Here is a 1,900-nt window from a genome sequence, read left to right as displayed (position 1 = left end):
TTTTGCTCATTGAATTTACCTTTACAGGGCTGCGGCATAAACAAATTACTTTTTCTCTCTGAATATCAATATTACATGTTCTATCAAAAAAGTTCCTATGAAAAAGAATTATCCAAGGAGGCTCCCTCTGTATGACTTCCTTCCATATTCTCAGCCAGTTCAAAAGTATCACACTGCATACCTATGCCTCCTCCCTGAGAACTAGCTTTAATGCAGAGTATTGAAGAAAGTGCCTTGCCATAGAACAGAGTACTGAGTTTTGCATACAGCAGTCACTAAATAAATAGTTGATGAAGTCACTTGAGTATGAATCTTTGTATTATCCCTACTTGACTAAAATAATTAGAGCCATTTTTCACGTAGTTAGTCAAAGATAATAACAACGGCCAAGGTTTTTGCTATACTGGATATTTATTTCTGCCTCAGTTTCCTGTATCTGCCTATTTGCCTACTTACAGTTTTGAGTTATCACCTAACAACCTGATAATCACATAACAAATACCACCAATGACTATCTGTTTGTTCTCTAACTGCACCTTGGAAGAAAATTTATTGTCTTGTACTGAGAAAAGGTTAAAAATTTGTTTGAAGACAAAAATACTTCCAGGTAGAACAAATAGTTCATTTGGAAATCTTTTTTTATTATTATCATTTAATACTTTATGCTTTATAGGCACAAATTCATTTTTAAGCAATGCTTGTGGAGCTTTTAATTTAAATTTTCAACTCTGAATAATAGTTGACATTGAAATTGTTCAGCTGTGTTACACAGTCTTCCTTTACAAGAGAAAAATATTCCTTAAAGACAAGCTACCCACAAAATCGTGTAGAATTAAACGATGATCTCCCAATTGTCTCAGTCTTTGTCAGATTTGACTTATGGATACACTGACTTTGTAGGTAAAAAAGAAGTGTAAGGTGTGTGTGTATAAAGTATTATCCATGCAAACATAATGTATTTTTTTATTTAAGTTTACACACTTCAATATACATGGGTGTTGTTCTTAAAAATATGAAATGCAAAGTGAAAGATTCGATCTATCAAAATGTGACAAATGATACAGTGATAAATGCAAATTTCATGGTCAATACTAAAAGACCAAAAATGTCCTTCTGCCATTGTCCGTGTTTTATCTATTTTTAAAAACCGTAGGGAGAGAAATACTCTCAGGAAAAAAAAAAAGAAAAAATGAAGCTTTACTGCAAAAGAAATGAACGCAGGAAATGGCACTTAAAGTAGTGAAGAGATGTGAAGCATTGCAACTTCATAACCTGCTAAGAAGCAACAGCTGTACTTAATTTCAACTTGACGTGCTTCAGATCTCATATTCATATAGATATTTAATGATCCAAACATAATGGTCCTATATAGAATAATTACTTACATGGAGGAGCAAAACTTCATACGCATTCCTTTTTAAATGATCCTTCAAGAGAAAAACTGCACTGGCTCTTTGAACAACGAATAGCCTCTTTCACCAATTCAAATGTTTGGGACTAAATACCTTATGTTTTAAAAGAGAAAAATTAATATCGCTGAAGTTACTTCTTTTTGACAGACTCCTTTTGTCTCCCCTCTTCCCAGAATAGCCAGTACAGTGAAAAAAGGTAGAATGCCAAGCCAATCATTAAGTCATAGTGGTAGATGGTTACAAGAAATATCAGAAACAAAAGGAAATAAGGTATTTTAGAGTTGATGTATTTTGAAAGCAGAGATTCGCTGCTTTGAGCTTGACTTTCTTCAGCCGGGGGACTAGCGGAGGCAGAATTTTCATATTCCTTGTCACCTGAAGAGCATAATGATGGTTCAGAATTTAGTAACCCTTCATTTCCATGCCTTGCCTCTTCCTTGCTCTCAAAAGGTTCACTGATTAAAATCACTGGCGCTAAAGACTCTTCC

At 34.1% G+C, this 1,900-nt stretch overlaps 1 protein-coding gene across 1 annotated transcript in view; it reads right to left on the bottom strand.

The window, feature by feature from the left end:
* Positions 1-1,329: 1,329 nt before the first annotated feature.
* The window catches only part of PPP1R3A (protein phosphatase 1 regulatory subunit 3A), a 48,965-nt gene continuing 48,394 nt past the window's right edge, over positions 1,330-1,900 (bottom strand). Inside the window, exon 4 of the mRNA XM_004382617.2 lies at positions 1,330-1,895. Within this exon, the coding sequence (XP_004382674.1) occupies positions 1,543-1,895 (353 nt within the window). The 3' untranslated portion in view covers positions 1,330-1,542. The remainder of the gene's footprint in view (positions 1,896-1,900) is intronic.

Source organism: Trichechus manatus, unplaced genomic scaffold, assembly GCF_000243295.1.
Source record: "Trichechus manatus latirostris isolate Lorelei unplaced genomic scaffold, TriManLat1.0 scaffold00096, whole genome shotgun sequence".
In the NCBI taxonomy this organism is placed as follows: domain Eukaryota; kingdom Metazoa; phylum Chordata; class Mammalia; order Sirenia; family Trichechidae; genus Trichechus; species Trichechus manatus.
The sequence above is the reverse complement of the archived record's forward strand: the minus strand, read 5'-3'. Positions and strand labels throughout refer to the sequence as shown.